The sequence below is a fragment of the Oncorhynchus clarkii genome, unplaced genomic scaffold, assembly GCF_045791955.1.
Source record: "Oncorhynchus clarkii lewisi isolate Uvic-CL-2024 unplaced genomic scaffold, UVic_Ocla_1.0 unplaced_contig_7098_pilon_pilon, whole genome shotgun sequence".
Classification (NCBI taxonomy): domain Eukaryota; kingdom Metazoa; phylum Chordata; class Actinopteri; order Salmoniformes; family Salmonidae; genus Oncorhynchus; species Oncorhynchus clarkii.
Genome location: NW_027259101.1, coordinates 1 through 21,570, shown reverse-complemented (window position 1 = coordinate 21,570; position 21,570 = coordinate 1). Strand labels below are relative to the sequence as shown.

General features: G+C 45.2%; 1 protein-coding gene across 2 annotated transcripts in view; it reads left to right on the top strand.

Annotated features, from left to right (window-relative positions):
* LOC139399518 (dnaJ homolog subfamily C member 5-like) overlaps positions 1-14,283 on the top strand; it is a 32,358-nt gene extending 18,075 nt beyond the window's left edge. Inside the window, exons 2-5 of one of the 2 annotated variants that reach the window (XM_071144916.1) lie at positions 7,517-7,689; positions 10,010-10,223; positions 10,822-10,993; positions 13,258-14,283. In XM_071144916.1, the coding sequence (XP_071001017.1) occupies positions 7,577-7,689; positions 10,010-10,223; positions 10,822-10,993; positions 13,258-13,361 (603 nt within the window). In that variant the 5' untranslated portion in view covers positions 7,517-7,576 and the 3' untranslated portion in view covers positions 13,362-14,283. Of the gene's footprint in view, positions 1-7,516; positions 7,690-10,009; positions 10,224-10,821; positions 11,070-11,237; positions 11,285-13,257 lie in introns of those variants that run through there. The other variant, XM_071144917.1, reaches the window with a different exon arrangement.
* The last annotated feature ends 7,287 nt before the right edge of the window (positions 14,284-21,570 follow it).

Genomic DNA, 21,570 nt, shown 5'->3' with positions numbered 1-21,570 from the left:
ACCAACGTGTTCTGACCTGCCCATAGCTAACACACAGCTAACCACCAACGCGTACTGACCTGCCCATAGCTAATACTAACACACAGCTAACCACCAACGTGTACTGACCTGCCCATAGCTAACACACAGCTAACCACCAACGTGTACTGACCTGCCCATAACTAACACACAGCTAACCACCAACGTGTACTGACCTGCCCATAGCTAACACACAGCTAACCACCAACGTGTACTGACCTGCCCATAGCTAACCACCAACGTGTACTGACCTGCCCATAGCTAACACACAGCTAACCACCAACGTGTACTGACCTGCCCATAGCTAACACACAGCTAACCACCAACGTGTACTGACCTGCCCATAGCTAACACTAACACACAGCTAACCACCAACGTGTACTGACCTGCCCATAGCTAACACTAACACACAGCTAACCACCAACGTGTACTGACCTGCCCATAGCTAACACACAGCTAACCACCAACGCGCACTGACCTGCCCATAGCTAACACTAACACACAGCTAACCACCAACGTGTACTGACCTGCCGATAGCTAACACACAGCTAACCACCAACGTGTACTGACCTGCCCATAGCTAACACTAACACACAGCTAACCACCAACGTGTACTGACCTTCCCATAGCTAATACTAACACACAGCTAACCACCAACGCGTACTGACCTGCCCATAGCTAACACTAACACACAGCTAACCACCAACGTGTACTGACCTGCCCATAGCTAACACTAACACACAGCTAACCACCAACGCGTACTGACCTGTCCATAGCTAACACAAAGCTAACCACCAACGCGCACTGACCTGCCCATAGCTAACACACAGCTAACCATCAACGCGCACTGACCTGCCCATAGCTAACACTAACACACAGCTAACCACCAACGTGTACTGACCTGCCTATAGCTAACACACAGCTAACCACCAACGCGCACTGACCTGCCCATAGCTAACACAAAGCTAACCACCAACGCGCACTGACCTGCCCATAGCTAACACACAGCTAACCACCAACGCGCACTGACCTGCCCATAGCTAACACACAGCTAACCACCAACGCGTACTGACCTGCCCATAGCTAACACACAGCTAACCACCAACGCGTACTGACCTGCCCATAACTAACACACAGCTAGCCACCAACGCGTACTGACCTGCCCATAGCTAACACTAACACACAGCTAACCACCAACGTGTACTGACCTGCCCATAGCTAACACACAGCTAACCACCAACGCGTACTGACCTGCCCATAGCTAACACTAACACACAGCTAACCACCAACGCGTACTGACCTGCCCATAGCTAACACTAACACGCAGCTAACCACCAACGTGTACTGACCTGCCCATAGCTAACACACAGCTAACCACCAACGCGTACTGACCTGCCCATAGCTAATACTAACACACAGCTAACCACCAACGTGTACTGACCTGCCCATAGCTAACACACAGCTAACCACCAACGTGTACTGACCTGCCCATAACTAACACACAGCTAACCACCAACGTGTACTGACCTGCCCATAGCTAACACACAGCTAACCACCAACGTGTACTGACCTGCCCATAGCTAACCACCAACGTGTACTGACCTGCCCATAGCTAACACACAGCTAACCACCAACGTGTACTGACCTGCCCATAGCTAACACACAGCTAACCACCAACGTGTACTGACCTGCCCATAGCTAACACTAACACACAGCTAACCACCAACGTGTACTGACCTGCCCATAGCTAACACTAACACACAGCTAACCACCAACGTGTACTGACCTGCCCATAGCTAACACACAGCTAACCACCAACGCGCACTGACCTGCCCATAGCTAACACTAACACACAGCTAACCACCAACGTGTACTGACCTGCCCATAGCTAACACACAGCTAACCACCAACGTGTACTGACCTGCCCATAGCTAACACTAACACACAGCTAACCACCAACGTGTACTGACCTGCCCATAGCTAATACTAACACACAGCTAACCACCAACGCGTACTGACCTGCCCATAGCTAACACTAACACACAGCTAACCACCAACGTGTACTGACCTGCCCATAGCTAACACTAACACACAGCTAACCACCAACGCGTACTGACCTGTCCATAGCTAACACAAAGCTAACCACCAACGCGCACTGACCTGCCCATAGCTAACACACAGCTAACCATCAACGCGCACTGACCTGCCCATAGCTAACACTAACACACAGCTAACCACCAACGTGTACTGACCTGCCTATAGCTAACACACAGCTAACCACCAACGCGCACTGACCTGCCCATAGCTAACACACAGCTAACCACCAACGTGTACTGACCTGCCCATAGCTAACACTAACACACAGCTAACCACCAACGCGTACTGACCTGCCCATAGCTAACACTAACACACAGCTAACCACCAACGTGTACTGACCTGCCCATAGCTAACACTAACACACAGCTAACCACCAACGCGTACTGACCTGCCCATAACTAACACTAACACACAGCTAACCACCAACGTGTACTGACCTGCCCATAGCTAACACACAGCTAACCACCAACGCGTACTGACCTGCCCATAGCTAACACTAACACACAGCTAACCACCAACGCGTACTGACCTGCCCATAGCTAACACTAACACACAGCTAACCACCAACGCGTACTGACCTGCCCATAACTAACACACAGCTAACCACCAACGCGTACTGACCTGCCCATAACTAATACTAACACACAGCTAACCACCAACGCGTACTGACCTGCCCAGAGCTAACACTAACACATACTAACTGTCTGAAAGCTGTAAAACATAGACACACACGCCGCTGGTTGACAGGATGCCTGGTTTAATGGCATGGCTTTAGTGGCTCCATCTAGGCAGCGGAGCCTCCGCTTGGTCGGTCTGTGTATCGGAGCCGTGTTGTATCAGTGTGTTTAGGCCTAGTGAGGGTTGTTATGGCGACGTGGCGGGGTGTCGACCATCTGGTGAGGGTTTTAGTGGACAGGCCCCTACACACACACACAGACTCCTAATGGCAGCTGTGGCAACAGGATTCTGTAACCACGGCGACTCTACATCTATCCCTCGCGGTCTCGTATTTTTTATAATTTTTTATCCTCAACACCTGATTTCTCTCATATATCACCTCCCTTTATTCTGAACATGGCATCGCTTGACACCGTCTAACTTGAATAGCCGCTAACCAGGCAGAATTGTAAACCCCCCCATTGGTAGCTGCTATGACTGGCTACTCATGGTGTGTTTCTGTACATGGGGGGGGGGTAGTAGGTTAATTCACATTGACACATCAATAAGAGGCAACGGTGTAATTAAGGAAGCGGCTTTCTGCCCAGATATCACCTGAGGTGGCGTGCCACACTGTAACCCCTCCCCCTTAAGCGCTATGGGCCCCCCCACACACACACTAGCCTTTAGTCACTGATCTAGGACCAGTTTAGCTTACCCATAGCCTAAACCCTTACCACTATGGAGGCATATAAAATAATGATCTCGGATCAGTCAGTGTCTAGGGCTCTCCACCCTTGGTTAATCCCAACAGGGCTCTCAGAGGAAATGATCAGATTATCCTGAACCAGCGGGCCGCCCTCCTGCTACTTGGTGGTGAGCCTGTTCTTACTACCTGCCTGTTCTTACTGCCTGCCTGTCGGGGTTATTTCCGTGCACGAGCCCTGTCAGAACAGGCAGGCAAAGTGAGACCGAGGCCACGAATAGCCTAAAAAATTACCCAGAGGGAGAGGGTCATGGAGTTTGAACTTGCTATTAAAAAATGAAAATAAAAAAAAAGTGTGAGGAAAGGTCAACTCGTTTGTCTGTTGGCTAATAGGCTGCATGGCTTTCATGAGCTGAACCATTCCTGTGACCCCATCAGATTATACCGTCAAACAACAAGTGTACAGGCCTTCTCTAGGAGAACAGGTAGATCAGTGGGAGGCCTTCCAGGCCAGAGATGAAAGGAAGGGAACCATGGCAGTGTGTAGAACCAGTCAGTCAGTAACACATAGAAATGTCATTAGATTAGTCGGCCTGAATGAGTTCCCAGGTTCCTAAATTAACCAATGAACCAGGGGTTGGCCTCTTCCTGTGTGTGCCAATCAGTCAGTGAAGAGGAGAATAGTCTGTCTCTCCGAGCCCCACGGCGTGACACACACACACACACACACCATGGCTCGTAGTCCTAGCTACCCCTCTGCTCCATCATTTCTCTTCACTGATCTCTCAACTTCTCTCCTCTGTTTACCCCCTCGGTGGCTGTGAGGGGTGAGCCGGCTGGCCCTCGGTGGCTGTGAGGGGTGAGCCGGCTGGCCCTCGGTGGCTGTGAGGGGTGAGCCGGCTGGCCCTCGGTGGCTGTGAGGGGTGAGCCGGCTGGCCCTCGGTGGCTGTGAGGGGTGAGCCGGCTGGCCCTCGGTGGCTGTGAGGGGTGAGCCGGCTGGCCCTCGGTGGCTGTGAGGGGTGAGCCGGCTGGCCCTCGGTGGCTGTGAGGGGTGAGCCGGCTGGCCCTCGGTGGCTGTGAGGGGTGAGCCGGCTGGCCCTCGGTGGCTGTGAGGGGTGAGCCGGCTGGCCCTCGGTGGCTGTGAGGGGTGAGCCGGCTGGCCCTCGGTGGCTGTGAGGGGTGAGCCGGCTGGCCCTCGGTGGCTGTGAGGGGTGAGCCGGCTGGCCCTCGGTGGCTGTGAGGGGTGAGCCGGCTGGCCCTCGGTTGTTGTGAGGGTTGATCCGACTGGCGCTGTGCCACAGATGAAGTGTGATTTCTACCAGCAGCTAGCCAGGGATTGCCTGGGGTTTTCTCGTAAGGGGGCAAAAAATCTGTCCTCTCCTCCGTGACCCGGAAACCGATGTGGTCGAAGTGTGTCAATTCGTTAGTAGGAAGAAGACTGTCATCCCCTCCTTTTGGCAAGGAAGCACACCCCTCTGGAATGCAGCCTTGCTCCCTCCACAGAGACCGACATACATATTTCTCTCTCACAAGGATATGTTATGTAGGCCAAATGCTATGAGGTTGTCATGGTGCATTAGGTGTGTAATCCGTGTGACTATTTTGTCTGAGATGCGGGCAGGTTTTTCCATGAAATTCAAGGATATTTGAAGGAAACTAGATCAAAGTATGATGGAAAAAGGGACTCTTGCTACTGGTTCCCTTCCCTCATGTTAAAACACCTGGATTCATTATCAAAGGGACAAAGTGACATCACCCTAACTCTCATTTTAATACACCAACAGGAACCTTCTCTTACCTAATTTAAATAAGTACCGTCTTGTAATCAACATCGGGAGTAGGCATGTTTGCAGAGGGCCGTGGTTTATATAGCTAGATAGCTACTCTACCGGTGCCAATATTTGACTGTAGGGTGTCAGCTAATATGATTAAAAGTTTACCCTATTAATTAATGGCAAAGATACTTATGTTTCCCTTTCATCTGTCTGGTTGGTAGCTTGTGACTGGCTAGCTAGGTCTTCACATGTCTGATGTTAGCTAGTGACTGGCTGGCTAGGTCTTCATGTGTCTGATGTTAGCTAGTGACTGGCTAGCTAGGTCTTCACATGTCTGATGTTAGCTAGTGACTGGCTGGCTAGGTCTTCATGTGTCTGATGTTAGCTAGTGACTGGCTAGCTAGGTCTTCATGTGTATGGTGTTAGCTAGTGACTGGCTAGCTAGGTCTTCATCTGTCTGGTTGGTAGCTAGTGACTGGCTAGCTAGGTCTTCATGTGTCTGGTGTTAGCTAGTGACTGGCTAGCTAGTGACTGGCTAGCTAGGTCTTCATGTGTCTGGTGTTAGCTAGTGACTGGCTAGCTAGGTCTTCATCTGTCTGGTTGGTAGCTAGTGACTGGCTAGCTAGGTCTTCATGTGTATGGTGTTAGCTAGTGACTGGCTAGCTAGGTCTTCATGTGTCTGGTTTTAGCTAGTGACTGGCTAGCTAGGTCTTCATGTGTATGGTGTTAGCTAGTGACTGGCTAGCTAGGTCTTCATGTGTCTGGTTTTAGCTAGTGACTGGCTAGCTAGGTCTTCATGTGTCTGGTTTTAGCTAGTGACTGGCTAGCTAGGTCTTCATGTGTCTGGTGTTAGCTAGTGACTGGCTAGCTAGGTCTTCATGTGTCTGGTGTTAGCTAGTGACTGGCTAGCTAGGTCTTCATCTGTCTGGTTGGTAGCTAGTGACTGGCTAGCTAGGTCTTCATGTGTATGGTGTTAGCTAGTGACTGGCTAGCTAGGTCTTCATGTGTCTGGTTTTAGCTAGTGACTGGCTAGCTAGGTCTTCATGTGTATGGTGTTAGCTAGTGACTGGCTAGCTAGGTCTTCATGTGTCTGGTTTTAGCTAGTGACTGGCTAGCTAGGTCTTCATGTGTCTGGTTTTAGCTAGTGACTGGCTAGCTAGGTCTTCATGTGTCTGGTTTTAGCTAGTGACTGGCTAGCTAGGTCTTCATGTGTCTGGTGTTAGCTAGTGACTGGCTAGCTAGGTCGTCATGTGTCTGGTGTTAGCTAGTGACTGGCTAGCTAGGGTCTTCAGGCAGGCAGCATGGAACAAAAAGGGGGAGGGTCATTCCAAACTCAAGTCAACACATTTATCAGTGCCGCTGACAACCCTATCACAAGAGACATGCGAAATGTATAGATATTTCTATTTTGTAAAGTGATATCATTAACTAGGTTTCCATCCAATTGGCGACCAGACTTTCATGCGAATATTCAAAAATCAGTTTATTTCCCGCTGGAGGTGTTTCCACCAAACTGACTCGTTGATGATATAAATCGTAGTGCAAACAATGTACTTTTTCTCTTCAGTTTTCATGTACCGAATATATTCAATGTCAAGCATCCAAGCTGCTTGACATCAGCGTTTCAAAGAGCTGTCAGTCAAGGCGAGCTCATGAATATAAGCTCCCCCGCCCACTCAGCCTGTCATTTCAAACTTCCTGGTAGTTAACCATGAGAGGAAGTACTTTCCAAATGACTGTTCAAGACTTAATAAACCTTTTTTTTTATTTTTTTTTATTATGTTTTTGTGAAAAATCGCTAGCAGTGATGTCTACTTTCTCAACTTCCTAATATTGAGCAAATGATACTCGTTGGATCTAGAGGTCTTCACGGGTCCAAAAAGGGGGGTGGCTACGGGGACGTCAAAATAATAAACTATTTACCAAATCGATACATTTTTAATTTTCATTTACCTGATAAGACAAGACGTGAAGAAGAAAACAAGGCCTAGCCTATGTGGTCCCTGGGTCGCCAGTATACCTGGGTGGGGGGGTCCCTTGTCAAGAAAAGGTTTAGGAACCCTGGGCTATTTATTTATTTAACCAGGTAGGCCGTCTGTCTGTCTGCTAGTGTCGTCTGTCTGTCTGCTAGTGTCGTCTGTCTGTCTGCTAGTGTCGTCTTTGTCTGTCTGTCTGCTAGTGTAGAGTCATGTTTTATTTGATCATAGATATTTCTAGAATCTCATCGTCACTGAGTTTCCCCCCCCCCCTCCCCCCCTCTCAGACTGGTGAGGAGTGAGTGAGTGTGAGAGACAGAAGGAGAGAGCGAGAAGGAGTGGTCGTCATGGCAGCTGAAGCGCAGAGACAGCGTTCTCTGTCTACGTCAGGAGACTCGCTCTACCTGGTCCTGGGGATCAACAAGAACGCCACACCAGAGGACATCAAGAAGTCCTACAGGTAACACTATACCGGGACAACAGGAAGTCCTACAGGTAACGCTATACCGGGACAACAGGAAGTCCTACAGGTAACACTATACCAGGACATCAAGAAGTCCTACAGTTAACACGATACACCACTACACCAGGACATCAAGAAGTCCTACAGGTAACACTATACACCACTACACCAGGACATCAAGAAGTCCTACAGGTAACACTATACCAGGACATCAAGAAGTCCTACAGGTAACACTATACACCACTATACCAGGACATCAAGAAGTCCTACAGGTAACACTATACCAGGACATCAAGAAGTCCTACAGGTAACACTATACACCACTACACCAGGACAACAGGAAGTCCTACAGGTAACGCTATACCGGGACATCAAGAAGTCCTACAGGTAACACTATACACCACTACACCAGGACATCAAGATGTCCTACAGGTAACACTATACACCACTACACCAGGACATCAAGAAGTCCTACAGGTAACACTATACCAGGACATCAAGAAGTCCTACAGGTAACACTATACACTACTATACCAGGACATCAAGAAGTCCTACAGGTAACACTATACACCACTATACCAGGACATCAAGAAGTCCTACAGGTAACACTATACCAGGACATCAAGAAGTCCTACAGGTAACACTATACACCACTACACCAGGACATCAAGAAGTCCTACAGGTAACACTATACCAGGACATCAAGAAGTCCTACAGGTAACACTATACACCACTACACCAGGACATCAAGATGTCCTACAGGTAACACTATACACCACTACACCAGGACATCAATAAGTCCTACAGGTAACACTATACACCACTACACCAGGACATCAAGATGTCCTACAGGTAACACTATACACCACTACACCAGGACATCAAGAAGTCCTACAGGTAACACTATACACCACTACACCAGGACATCAAGAAGTCATACAGGTAACACTATACACCACTACACCAGGACATCAAGATGTCCTACAGGTAACACTATACACCACTACACCAGGACATCAAGAAGTCCTACAGGTAACACTATACACCACTACACCAGGACATCAAGAAGTCCTACAGGTAACGCTATAGGCACGCTACACCACATATTACAGGTCACCGTTACTACACAGCGCCGCTAGCCACGCCAGAGGACAACAGGAAGTCCTATAGGCACGCTACACAGCGCCGCAGGACACAACCAAGAGAATGTGGACTTAAAAAAAAAAAAAAAAACACAGTCCACTGTGAGACAAGATCCACTAGAGGTCAACAGAGAGCTGGTGTGCTGCTGTTGCTGAACGACACTGAGTGTACTAAAAACTTAGGAACACCTAGTCTTTCCATGACATAGACTGACCAGGTGAATCCAGGTGAAAAGCAATGATCTCTTATCGATGTCACTTGTTAAATCCACTTCAATCAGTGTAGATGAAGGGGAGGAGACAGGTTAAAGAAGGATTTGTAAGCCGAGACAATTGAGACAATGATTGTGTATGTGTGCCATTGAGGGTAAATGGCTGTGGTGTAAAAGTACTTAATTAAAAATACTTAAGTAGTTTTTTTGGGGGGGGGGTATCTATACTTTTATATTTGACAACTTTTACTTCACTACATTCCTAAAGACAATAATGTACTTTTTAGTCCATACATTTTTACCTGACACCCAAAAGTACACATTACATTTTGAATTTGTGGTTTGCTTAATATAAGGAATTTGAAACAATTTATACATTTACTTTTGTTACTTAAGTATATTTTATTACCAAATACTTTTAGACTTTTACTCAAGTAGTATTTTACTGGGTGACTTTCACTTTTACTTGAGTCATTTTCTATTAATAAGGTATCTTTACTTTTACTCAAGTATGACAATTGGGTACTTTTTCCACCTCTAGTAAATGGGCAAGACAAAAGATTGAAGTGCCTTTTGAACGAGGTATGGTAGTAGGTGCCGGTTTGTGGAAAGAACTGCAACTCTGCTGGGTTTTTCACCCTCAACAGTTTCCTGTGTGTATCAACAATGGTCCACCACCCAAAGGACATCCAGCCAACTGGGGACAACTGTGGGAAGCATTGGAGTCAACATGGGCCAGCATCCCTGTGGAATGCTTTAGACACCTTGTAGAGTCCATGCCCCAGCGAATTTAAGCTGCTCTGAAGGCAACTCTATATTAGGAAGGTGTTCCTAATGTTTTGTACACTTAGTGTATGTGATAGGGCTGAAGTGATGTCATTACATGAGGGTTCTAGAACTATGGGAGGGGATGTTTGACACAGACACCAGTCATAAACCTCTTCCTGTTCTCTGTCCAATCAGGAAGCTGGCTCTGAAGTTCCACCCAGACAAGAATCCAGACAACCCCGAGGCTGCTGATAAGTTTAAGGAAATCAATAACGCCCACGCCATCCTGAACGACTGTACCAAGAGGAACATCTATGACAAGTACGGATCCCTGGGACTGTACGTGGCCGAGCAGTTTGGAGAGGAGAATGTCAACACCTACTTTGTCCTCTCCTCCTGGTGGGCTAAGGTAAGGCAACATCTCGTGTTTGGACTGAGGACAACAGGAAGTCCTATAGGCACGCTACACCACATATTACAGGTCACCGTTACTACACAGCGCCGCTAGCCACGCCAGAGGACAACAGGAAGTCCTATAGGCACACTACACAGCGCCGCAGGACACAACCAAGAGAATGTGGACTTTAAAATTTTAAAAAAAACACAGTCCACTGTGAGACAAGATCCACTAGAGGTCAACAGAGAGCTGGTGTGCTGCTGTTGCTGAACGACACTGAGTGTACTAAACATTAGGAACACCTACTCTTTCCATGACATAGACATAGACTGACCAGGTTAATCTAGGTGAAAAGCTATGATCTCTTATCACTTATCTCTTGTCACTTGTTAAATCCACTTCAATCAGTGTAGATGAAGGGGAGGAGACAGGTTAAAGAAGGATTTGTAAGCATAGATGTGTCGTTATGGAGTCCCCAGTAAATGTAGTTATAGACATATTGAGTTATGATGGAGTCCCAAGTAAATGTCACCCCTCAAGATCAATAAAATGGTCATTATTTTGTGCGTCTCACCTCTGACCTCTCCCGGACGGTCTCCTCTGTCTGCAGGGCCTGTTCATCTTCTGTGGCTTGGCGACTGGCTGCTACTTCTGCTGCTGTCTGTGCTGCTGCTGTAACTGCTGCTGTGGGAAGTGTAAACCGCGGCCTCCCATGGACCAGGAACCAGAGTTCTACGTCTCCCCTGAAGACCTGGAGGCACAGATGCAGCCTGACGAGAGAGGTGAGGAGTTTAATCAATCAACCAATAGAACTAGAGGTGAGAGGTGAGAGAGCTTCATCAACCAATAGAACTAGAGGTGAGAGATCTTCATCAACCAATAGAACTAGAGGTGAGAGGTGAGAGAGCTTCATCAACCAATAGAACTAGAGGTGAGAGCTTCATCAACCAATAGAACTAGAGGTGAGAGCTTCATCAACCAATAGAACTAGAGGTGAGAGCGCTTCATCAACCAATAGAACTAGAGGTGAGAGAGCTTCATCAACCAATAGAACTAGAGGTGAGAGAGCTTCATCAACCAATAGAACTAGAGGTGAGAGCGCTTCATCAACCAATAGAACTAGAGATGGAGAGACTTACTGAGGCTGTTGTTTAAATCAAATCCTTTCTGGGCACCAATTAAGTACTCTACTGTGATCAAAAATAACTAGAAATAGCTTCTTAGCCTAGAGCAATTTCTCAAGCAAGAATTATGCTAGTACTGTCTGGGAGTTGTCTGAGTGAGGAAGAGTTGTTGGCACTCCCTTTTTTTGATTGTTCTATCTAATTTATCGCCTGGTGATGTCACCAGCCAGGTCAAATCTCCATCCCACCAAAAACAGGCTGAAATTTCAGGCCATCTTTTCAAACAGCTCTTACACTAAAAGGGTGTTATCATTTTCGCAGTATTATTCCAACCTCAATGTGGAAATATATATATATATATATATATATATATATATATATATATATATATATATATATATATACAGTGCCTTGCGAAAGTATTCGGCCCCCTTGAACTTTGCGACCTTTTGCCACATTTCAAGCTTCAAACATAAAGATATAAAACTGTATTTTTTTGTGAAGAATCAACAACAAGTGGGACACAATCATGAAGTGGAACGACATTTATTGGATATTTCAAACTTTTTTTAACAAATCAAAAACTGAAAAATTGGGCGTGCAAAATTATTCAGCCCCTTTACTTTCAGTGCAGCAAACTCTCTCCAGAAGTTCAGTGAGGATCTCTGAATGATCCAATGTTGACCTAAATGACTAATTATGATAAATACAATCCACCTGTGTGTAATCAAGTCTCCGTATAAATGCACCTGCACTGTGATAGTCTCAGAGGTCCGTTAAAAGCGCAGAGAGCATCATGAAGAACAAGGAACACACCAGGCAGGTCTGAGATACTGTTGTGAAGAAGTTTAAAGCCGGATTTGGATACAAAAAGATTTCCCAAGCTTTAAACATCCCAAGGAGCACTGTGCAAGCGATAAAATTGAAATGGAAGGAGTATCAGACCACTGCAAATCTACCAAGACCTGGCCGTCCCTCTAAACTTTCAGCTCATACAAGGAGAAGACTGATCAGAGATGCAGCCAAGAGGCCCATGATCACTCTGGATGAACTGCAGAGATCTACAGCTGAGGTGGGAGACTCTGTCCATAGGACAACAATCAGTCGTATATTGCACAAATCTGGCCTTTATGGAAGAGTGGCAAGAAGAAAGCCATTTCTTAAAGATATCCATTAAAAGTGTAATTTAAAGTTTGCCACAAGCCACCTGGGAGACACACCAAACATGTGGAAGAAGGTGCTCTGGTCAGATGAAACCAAGCTCGAGCTGTTTTGCAAGGAGGAATGGGAAAAAATTTCAGTCTCTCGATGTGCAAAACTGATAGAGACATACCCCAAGCGACTTACAGCTGTAATCGCAGCAAAAGGTGGCGCTACAAAGTATTAACTTAAGGGGGCTGAATAATTTTGCACGCCCAATTTTTTCAGTTTTTGATTCGTTAAAAAAGTTTGAAATATCCAATAAATGTCGTTCCACTTCATGATTGTGTCCCACTTGTTGTTGATTCTTCACAAAAAAAATACAGTTTTATATCTTTATGTCTTTTATGTTTGAAGCCTGAAATGTGGCAAAAGGTCGCAAAGTTCAAGGAGGCCGAATACTTTCGCAAGGCACTATATATATATATATATATATATATATATATATATATATATATATATATATATAAAAACACACAGGATCACATTTTTGACTGCACTAGGCCTTTAAGTGGAGTGGATTTTCACTTGGTTGAATGAAGGGAAGTGTGATAGAGGGCAGTCGATCCCAGGCAGGCAAGGGACTGTACTTTAGAACAGATTAACTCTGCTCCGTCCCCTACAACCTACGGGGGGGGGGGTCATTCAGTGACCGCTGCCTGCCTGTCACACGTACAGTTTATTTAGATTTGTAACGTGTGTGTTGTTCCCCCCCCCCCCAGACGTTGGTGGTGATCCCATCATGGTGCAGCCGTCCGGAACAGAGTCCACCAGGCTGACGTCAGACAGCCACTCCAGCTACCGGACCGACACCGGATACAACTAAACACCCCCCCCCCCCCCTAAACCCCACGCCCTTCAAGACTCGGTCCTGCCCGAGAGAAGGTTTCTTTGGCTGCCACTTGAAATATTAGCCTGATATTATCATCAAAACCCCATTTCACTCTGACAAACACAAGCATAATTCCCACCATCACCTATATCCACCGGCCCCTCCGTCTCCTCCACCGCCCCTCCGTCTCCTCCCCAGCCTCTCTGTCTCCTCCCCAGCCTCTCTGTCTCCTCCCCAGCCTCTCTGTCTCCTCCCCAGCCTCTCTGTCTCCTCCCCAGCCTCTCTGTCTCCTCCCCAGCCTCTCTGTCTCCTCCCCAGCCTCTCTGTCTCCTCCCCAGCCTCTCTGTCTCCTCCCCAGCCTCTCCGTCTCCTCCCCAGCCACCGGCCTCTCCATCTCCTCTATCCACCTACCTCTCCGTCTCCTCCCCAGCCACCAGCCTCTCTGTCTCCTCCCCAGCCTCTCTGTCTCCTCCCCAGCCTCTCTGTCTCCTCCCCAGCCTCTCTGTCTCCTCCCCAGCCTCTCTGTCTCCTCCCCAGCCTCTCTGTCTCCTCCCCAGCCTCTCTGTCTCCTCCCCAGCCTCTCTGTCTCCTCCCCAGCCTCTCTGTCTCCTCCCCAGTCTCTCTGTCTCCTCCCCAGCCTCTCTGTCTCCTCCCCAGCCTCTCCGTCTCCTCCCCAGCCACCAGAGAGAAGGAGTCTTATGCCACCATGCTCTGATAGTATTTCCTGAGCTAGGACTTTAACTGGGTCATTCTCGGTGGGGTGGGGAGAGGAGTGTAGGTCGACCTGGACATGCATTAATGGACATGACGTCGGCTTCCACATTGTGTGTGTGTATATACTGAACAAAAATAGAAACGCAACATGATTTTTCCGAATAACAGTTCATATGACGAAATCAGTGAATTGAAATAAATGAATTATAATTAATAAATTCATTTGGCCCTATTCTATGGATTTCACATGACTGGGAATACAGATATGCATCTATTGGTCACAGATACCTCAGGAGCTTGTCACAGTATTTCTCTACATTCAAATTGGCATCGATAAAATGCAATTGTGTTCGTTGTCCGTAAACTTATACCTGCCCATACCCTAACCCCACCGCCACCATGGGGCACTCTGTTCACAACGTTGGAATCAGCAAACCACTTGCCCACACGACGCCATATATGGGGTCTGCACGTTTTAGAGTGGATTTGTATTGTCCCCCAGCACAAGGTACACCTGTGTAATGATCATGCTATTTAATCAGCTTCTTGATATGCCACACCTGTCAGGTGGATGGATTATCTTGGCAAAGGAGAAATGCTCACTAACAGGGATGTAAACACATTTGTGAACAAAATTTGAGAGAAATAAGCTTTTTTTTTTTTGCGCATGGAAAATGTCTGGGATCTTCTCTTTCAGCTCATGAAACATGGGACCAACATTTTACATGTTGCCTTTTAAAAAAAAAAAAAATATGTTAAGTATATATTGTACGAGTTTAGACTGTGTAGAGACCATAACTAACAATCGCATTTCGTTAACACTGGGGTCACCTGTCCATCAGTGGCTCGATCAACTTCACTTTTACATTTTTAGAGAAGTGGGCCTGATATTCTTCCTGAGTTCTGAGCCATGTTCTACCATTCAGTTCGGACCATGATTTGACCGCTGTAGATGTTTCGACACGGAGGCCCTCCTCGGGCAGCGACAAGGTATCTGTGTTGCGACTTGCCACGGTTCGTAGGTCCACAGCTGCCATGTCAACAGGTTACCTTATACGGAAACACACACAAACGCTTCAAAAGAACGTTTAGTTTATCGTTGTGTACTGTAGACCGTGTGAACCATTGCCTCCCTAACCATGTACTGATACAAGGCACATGGTATTCTGCTTATGGACTAAACACTTGCGCTGCTTACAGATTTTTGGTTATCCTTTGTTGCGTTTTTTCCCTAGGATTTTTGTTCGTAGTTTCCATAAGACTAGTGGAATATGAGAAGCATGTGACTGGATAGAAAGGGAGCAGGGGACCACACTATGAAAAATGTGTGTGTTTTAATGAAGGGTAAACACTGATTACACCTAGACCTACCTAGACTGTTACCGTGGATACGGTATAGCAGGGTTCTGACACTGATTACACCTAGACCTACCTAGACTGTTACCGTGGATACGGTATAGCAGGGTTCTGACACTGATTACACCTAGACCTACCTAGACTGTTACCGTGGATACAGTATAGCAGGGTTCTGACACTGATTACACCTAGACCTACCTAGACTGTTACCGTGGATACGGTATAGCAGGGTTCTGACACTGATTACACCTAGACCTACCCAGACTGTTACCGTGGATACGGTATAGCAGGGTTCTGACACTGATTACACCTAGACCTACCCAGACTGTTACCGTGGATATGGCATAGCAGGGTTCTGACACTGATTACACCTAGACCTACCTAGACTGTTACCGTTACCCTGCTAGACTGTTACGGTATAGCAGGGTTCCACCAACTTGCGGTTGACATGTGATCGTAATACAAATGTAACCAACGTTTGAAATAATTCTGTTTTATAGTCAATTATTATATCTGTACAAGTAATTTGTAATTATGTTCCGGCACCCTGACCATTAGTTTAAAAAATAATAATAATCTGCCCGCGGTTGAATCTAGTTGATGCTCCCTGCTGTAGAATACGGACAGTGTCTTTTAAGACAATGATTTCCATACATTATTTAAAAGTAAAAAATATCTGTTTAATTCAGTGTCGTCATGTGGATGCTTTCCCTCTTCCTCCACTTTCTCCTCTTCATCAACATCGTTCTCCTCTTGCTCTCTGTTGTGTTCTCTCAAAAACTACTACTCCCTCTTTTCTCTCAATACTTTTACTACTGCTACTGCCCTCTGTTTTCTCTACCCTCCTCTCTGTCCAATCCAGTCTTGTTTGTCCGTACTGAAACTTGACATTAATTTGAGCTCTGAAGGATTTACTAACATAATTGAACTTCGTCTTTTAGCAACTCTGTGTGTGCGTGCGTAATACTGCGTACACGAGTACGTGTGTATGAATGCTTGTGCCAGGAGCTCCGAGTTCAGTGTTAGTGGGTAAAAGTGCTCAGAACGTCTCCCTCTATATACCTATTACCACCAATCTATTCAACTCTTGGTTTTAGATTTGTCTTTGAGGAAGTCATGAGAAATGTATTGGTTTAGATTTGTCTTTGAGGAAGTCATGAGAAATGTATTGGTTTAGATTTGATTAAGTTGCGTCTATTTGAGTTTTGGAAGAAAAAAAAAATGTAGATTTCTTTTCTCTTTTTTTTTTCTCTCCAATAGATTGTTTTGTTTCTTATTTATGTTGTCGGAATAGAGAATAACATTCTATATATCCAAAGTGGTGGTTATGCCTGTTGGCTATATCTCTGAAAATGAGAGTATGGCTGTATCTCCCTATGTAGGGCACACTTTAAAAAAACATGTTTTTTTAACCAGAGCCCTACCCATGGGACCTGGTCAAAAGTAGTGCACTATATAGGGAATAGGTTTCTATAGGGTCCTGGTCTAAAGTAGTGCACTATATAGGGAATAGGGTTCTATAGGGTCCTGGTCTAAAGTAGTGCACTATATAGGGTTCTGGTCTAAAGTAGTGCACTATATAGGGAATAGGGTGCCATTTGGGATTCATCCTAAAAGACCAGTTTACTACAATGAAGCAGCAGCTGCATCATCAGGTTCTAGGTGTTCCAACACCCTCAGTGGTCACGCCGACTCGCTAGCCAATCATCTTTGAGCAGCATGTTGGTTGTATGTGTGATGTAATGCGTTGATGAATCTCATTTTGTGTTTTTAGATGTTATATATATATATTGTTAGATTTTGTTTTACCTCATGTTAGCAGGCTGTGTTATACTCAAGACTTTTCAGTGTCAATCCAAAATTTTATCCACTTGTCATTTTGTCCTAACCTGAGTGCCAGTCTGTTTGTGCTATCGTACCAACTCCTTGTCACTCATTGGCACTCGGCTTGAAAAGGACATTTAATGGGGTTGGCAAGAGCACAAACAGGTCTGGGACCAGCCTCCATTTTGTTGAGCTCCGGTGTAAGAAAGAGCAAAAATCCGTCCGAGAGCATCTTCCTTAATATTTATTTTATTTTCTTTCTTAGAAGGTTAAATTATCAAGTTAAACATTTTTAATTGGTTGTAGTTTATTGGCCTGACCCACTACTCACTCCATTTTGATTTGATTCTATTATCAGAATATCTGTTAACATGAAGACATTGACAAATGTAAATGCCATTTCTGTTACCCACAAATCCTTGCTGTGGTTTCTTTCTCTTTTGAGGTGTTGAAATACATGCAACTTGTCGGAGAGAATGCGATGTGTATACAAAACTAAGTTCTACCGGATAAAGAAACAACATCGTGTTAAACTGTTTAAAACAACAACAAGAAATGTTAGTGCAAATATATAGTGGTAAGAATAATAAGGAAGCATTGTTTTATTTTGTATCTTTTTTTAAATAAATGAATATATATATATATATATATATATATATATATATATATATATATATATAGCTTAAATGGTATGTAACTAGGTGTGTGGTCATTTGAATGAATGGTTGAGTTCTCCTGTAAATACAGTGGAAGTAAATAGAAGATAGGATGTATGGTCATCTACTGTCTGAAAGAGAAGACGGGTGTCATTTATCTGATGTGCTGTTGTAAAATAAATGTTTCTGATGCTTAAACAAGTCTCATTTGTGGCTCCTTTTTTTTTTAGAAAGTAAATTATATGTCTACGCATTCTGTAATGTAAACTCAACAACAACAAAAAAGACACGTCCTCTCACTGTCAACTGCGTTTTTTTTTCTCAGTAAACTTAACATGTGTAAATATTTGTATGAACATAACAAGATTCAACAACTGAGACATAAACTGAACAAGTTCCACAGACATGTGACTAACAGAAATTTAATAATGTGTCCCTGAACAAAGGGGGGGGGGTTCAAAATTAAAAGTAACAGTCAGTATCTGGTGTGGCCACCAGCTGCATTAAGTACTGCAGTGCATCTCCTCCTCATGGACTGCACCAGATTTGCCAGTTCTTGCTGTGAGATGTTATCCCACTCTTCCACCAAGGCACCTGCATGTTCCCGGACATTTCTGGGGAGGAATGGCCTTAGCCCTCACCCTCCAATTCAACAGGTCCCAGACGTGCTCAATGGGATTGAGATCCGGGCTCTTCGCTGGCCATGGCAAAACACTGACATTCACACACAGAATGAGCAGTATGGCTGGTGGCATTGTCATGCTGGAGGGTCATGTCAGGATGAGCCTGCAGGAAGGGTACCACATGTGTGAGGAGGATGTCTTCCCTGTAACGCACAACGTTGAGATTGCCTGCAAAGACAACAAGCTCAGTCCGATGATGCTGTGACACACCGCCCCAGACCATGACTGACCCTCCACCTCCAAATCGATCTCGCTCCAGAGTACAGGCCCCAGTGTAACGCTCATTCCTTCGACGATAAACGCGAATCCGACCATCACCCCTGGTGAGACTAAACCGCAACTCGTCAGGGAAGAACACTTTTTTTCAGTCCTGTCTGGTCCAGCAATGGTGGATTTGTGCCCATAGGCAAAGTTGTTGCAAGTAGGGTCTGGTGAGGACCTGCCTTACAACACGCCTACAAGCCCTCAGTCCAGCCTATTGCGGACAGTCTGAGCACTGATGGAGGGACTGTGCATTCCTGGTGTAACTCGGGTAGTTGTTGCCATCCTGTACCTGGCCCGCGGGTGTGATGTTCGGATGTACCGATCCTGTGCAGGTGTTGTTACATGTGGTCTGCCACTGTGAGGACAATCAGCTGTCCGTCCTGTCTCCCTGCAGTGCTGTCTTAGGTGTCTCACAGTACGGACCTTGCGATTTATTGCCCTGGCCACATCTGCAGTCCTCATTCCTCCTTGCAGCATGCCCAAGGCACGTTCACGCAGATGAGCAGGGACCCTGGGCATCTTTCTTTTGGTGTTTTTCAGAGTCAGTAGAAATGCCTCATTAGTGTCCTACGTTTTCATAACTATGACCTTAATTGCCTACTCGTCTGTAAGCTGTTAGTGTCTTAGACACCTCCACATCGCTGATCCTCAACACTGGGGCCCCACAAGGGTGCGTGCTCAGCCCCCTCCTGTATTCCCTGTTCACCCATGACTGCGTGGCCATGCACACCTCCAACTCAATCCTCAAGTTTGCAGACGACACAACAGTAGTAAGCCTGATTACCAACAATGACGAGACGGCCTACAGGGAGGAGGTGAGTGCCCTGGCGGAGTAATGCCAGGAAAATAACCTCCCCCTCAATGTCAACAAAACGGAGCTGGTCGTGTACTTCAGGATACAGCAGCTGGAGCACCCCCCTATCCACATCAAAGGGACACTAGTAGAGAAGGTGGAAAGTGTTTAACTTCCTCGGCGTACATATCACAGACAAACTGAAAGTGATTGTTGGACTGTTTTTTTTGGGTCAATTATACATATGTAGTAACCGAATGGATATACATTTGTCTTATTTTATTGAGTTTGTCCATAAGGTCTATGTGTTGTCCATTTGCCATATATGATCATAGAAAGTTTGCTTCTGAACCGAAAAGTCAGTTGAACCATGTCCAAATGGCATAAGGCACCATGAGCTAAACCAGTTTGATGTAGTTCTAATGAAGGCCCCAATGAGCTAAACCAGTTTGATCTAGTTATAATAAAGGCCCTATGAGCTAAACCAGTTTGATAAAAAAAAACACCCCATGAGCTAAACCATTTATCTAGCTCAATTCGAGATGTATTCAAATCTGTTTCCTCCTCTGCTGAAAGAACCATTTTCTAAAAGAACATTACATTTACCCATTAGCTCATCTTCTTTTAAACATGTTTTGGCTTCTTTAGTTCCTTACTGCATGTAATGCAGATATATCTTACTTTTGAATTCAAATATTTTCCAGTTACTTCCATGCTTTGGTTCTAAATCAGTTGAATTAAACGAGTCCCTGATTTAAGCTCTACGGATCATTTAGGAGTGAATGATTAAGTTTCCAGTATTGCCACTGGATCTTTCAGAGCTTTCAAACTTCAATGATATCATTTTTATGATCAGTCAAATAAACATGTTTAGAATTTACTTCTTGTACATTCTGTAATAGTGTGGGGGGGGGGGGGGGGGGGAGAATCTGTCTATCATTCACCTACCTGGTTGTATTCGTTTGTATTATAGAAACGCCATGCATCGACCACTGTCAGTTTGTATTATAGAAACGCCATGCATCGACCACTGTCAGTTTGTATTATAGAAACGCCATGCATCGACCACTGTCAGTTTGTATTATAGAAACGCCATGCATCGACCGCTGTCAGTTTGTATTATAGAAACGCCATGCATCGACCACTGTCAGTTTGTATTATAGAAACGCCATGCATCGACCACTGTCAGTTTGTATTATAGAAACGCCATGCATCGACCACTGTCAGTTTGTATTATAGAAACGCCATGCATCGACCGCTGTCAGTTTGTATTATAGAAACGCCATGCATCGACCACTGTCAGTTTGTATTATAGAAACGCCATGCATCGACCAGTGTCACTTTACTGCAAAATTAGGTGATGTCACTATTCTGAGATCTCTGAGCTATTCTAGGTGTAAATCTATCTAAAGAGTTATCGGGTGTTTCATTGAAGTCTCCAGCTATTATAAGCTATGAATTTGTATACTTGTTTCGCAGCTCAGTCAGTTTATCAGCCAGATCCAAAAAGAAAGTCCTATTTGAGGTGTGAGAATTGTACCCATACACATTGCATATAATAAAGTTTTGAGATCAATTTAACCAATCTTCCATCTTTGGACACACAAGACTGAAATATCACCTCTAAACGTATGAAGAAATATCCTAGTATTAGCTGAGTGGTTAGATCCATGACTACAATAAACAGTGACTTCCAAAAACTAGAATCTGGATCGCAAGGAGTGTGTCTCCTGGAGTAGAATGACATTTTCAGTTGAGTGTTTACAAAATAAAGAAGGGATTTTAATTTAATGATGTCTTGTAATCCCCTGGCATTTAGAGATACAACATTTAATGCAATTTAATTCTAAATTTAAACATAATCTGACAATACATTTTTTTTATTTTTTATAAGAAAACATATACAGTGTAGT